The sequence below is a fragment of the Pteropus alecto genome, unplaced genomic scaffold, assembly GCF_000325575.1.
Source record: "Pteropus alecto unplaced genomic scaffold, ASM32557v1 scaffold98, whole genome shotgun sequence".
NCBI lineage: Eukaryota > Metazoa > Chordata > Mammalia > Chiroptera > Pteropodidae > Pteropus > Pteropus alecto.
This window is the reverse complement of record NW_006443570.1, coordinates 3,767,285-3,769,368: the sequence shown is the minus strand read 5'-3', so window position 1 is coordinate 3,769,368 and position 2,084 is coordinate 3,767,285. Positions and strand designations below refer to the sequence as shown.

General features: G+C 52.5%; 1 protein-coding gene across 3 annotated transcripts in view; it reads left to right on the top strand.

The window, feature by feature from the left end:
* Positions 1 to 452, top strand: part of COPZ2 (coatomer protein complex subunit zeta 2) — a 9,372-nt gene extending 8,920 nt beyond the window's left edge. For all 3 annotated transcript variants that reach the window (XM_015599069.2, XM_015599071.2, XM_015599070.2), the window contains one exon: positions 176 to 452. Coding sequence is in view for 2 of the 3 variants with exons in the window: in XM_015599071.2 (XP_015454557.1) it covers positions 176 to 223 (48 nt within the window). In the remaining variant the exon portion in view is untranslated. The remainder of the gene's footprint in view (positions 1 to 175) is intronic.
* Positions 453 to 2,084: the final 1,632 nt, after the last annotated feature.

The window sequence follows — 2,084 nt, the reverse complement described above, 5'->3', positions numbered from 1 at the left end:
TTTTTCCCTCTGGATGGCCTGTTTCTGCTTATGCCAGGCAGAGATGAACTGCTGCCACCTAGTGACCAGAAGTTGCAGGGACCCTTACAGAAGGTGGGCTATAGACCTCACTGCAGTGTTAAGGCACTTGACATCCCCCCCAATTCTTTCTCTCAACCTTTCCTTCAACCCCCAGGTTCTTCAGTCTGCCAAGGAACAAATTAAATGGTCGTTACTGAAATGAAGGCTGTGTATTCGAGGCTTCCTCTCCCCAGATCATTTCCCCAATCCCAGAACCAACTCCTGAGGTCTCTGGCCAGGGACTCAGACGCAAAGGTTAGGCTTCAGCATTGAGTCACCCCTTCTCACTGCCTTGGCCACCTCCTGGGCTGTGAGAACCAGCTGAGCTGCCTTAATTCAGACCTTAGGCATCCCTAGCCCCAGAGTCCTAATAAACTTGCTTTTGTCTACTACCAATGGTCTCCTCTCTTGGCCTGGAAAATGTGTGTTCTGTTGAGGGCTCCTGCACTTTCTGTGGCTTGCCTTCAAGATGCCCATTATCAGGGCTTATTCCAGTTGTTGTGTGATTGGGGAGGGATGAATCAAGAGAAAGGGGACGATTTAACATAGGGGGTGCGACAGGGATATCACATAGCCCCATATGTGGTGGGGAGGACTTGGTATTAAATACCAATTGTGTAATAACGGAAGAGTAATAGGAATGGTGTATACTCCGGAAAAGGAGGCAAAATATTGTACTCACATGGTGGCTCCGCTGGGGATTCTTTGAGTCACTTTTCTATTCCTAGCTTCCAGAAGGGAAGGGCATAAGGCTTCCTTTGGACAAACTGAGGAACAGCATGTCTGTTTTTCTTGGCATGCTCGGGACTGCGGAATTCCTATACTGGCATATACTCTGGGCACTAGGGCCCTGCAAGCTTGCCATGGCGGGACCCGGATCCTGGGGGTGAGGAAGTATCAGCCAGTCCCCACCGTGCCTATGTGTCCAGAGCACCCAGTGTGCTTCAAAGGCTGTGAAGAATTGCAGGTCCAGAGGCAGAGAAGAGCGGAGAGGGTCCCCAAAGGCAAATGGGAAGGATGGAGCAAGTCTGGGCCATGAGACTCCTCTTCCGTCTCCCTGTCTCAGAACCTCCCGCTTCTCTTTTTTTCTCTGACGCGTACACTTTCTGAGTCCACGCACATATCCCTTCAAAGAGTGCCTAAAGTTCGGGGCCGGGAGAACTCGTTTCCCTTGATCCCTTGCTACCCTTAGCAGCGGGTCCACGCCCTGCCCCAGCCCCGCCCGGGCCCCGCAGACCCGCTTCAGGAGCGCATCTGCGATCCTATAGCGCCACCTGGAGGGAAAGACGGGAAATGCGCACCCTCTGGGTCCCACTTCCCGGACTAACTCCGCCCCCAGGGCGGGACGACCTTTACTTCGGCGACTTCAGACTGGGGCTCTAAAGCCGGCGACAAGGCGTTGCCCTGGCAACCAGCACGCTTGACCCGCCCTGCGAGTTCCGCACCAGCGTGGGCACAGGAATTTCCGCCAGCCGCTAACTAAGAAAGCGGCGAGCCCTGGGTGTTAATTGAGGCTGTTCTTGTGGGTTTCGCGTCCTCCATTATAAAACTCTCGAAGATTGGATATTTATCATGGGAATGACTACTTCTGTAGAGAAAACGATCTAGTTATGTAAACTAATACATTGTATACACTGTACATAATCCATTTTAGTAAATAATGCAAAAAGACAACTCTAATAGGGAAAAAAAGTATGCAATTAAATGCTGTAGAGTTCAGGGGCCAGTGTGGCTTGACGGGAAATGAGAAAGTCTCCAGAAATACTTTAGCAAATATGCGGCCTCATCCGGTGCCCGGCTCCAACAACCGCCTCAAAATGACCGCAAGGACAGGAGGGGCAAATTCGCTTCCTAGCAACCCGGTCGCGCCTGCCTGGCCCCTGCGATTCCACTTGTGCATAACTGGAATGGGAAGGCTCGGCGCTTCCACATACCGGCTTATGGAATCCTGTGGACTGAGACTGTCCCCGTTTCGCGGAGGGGCACGCCGAGGCTCTGAAAGGTTACACTGCCGCAGAGCCGGG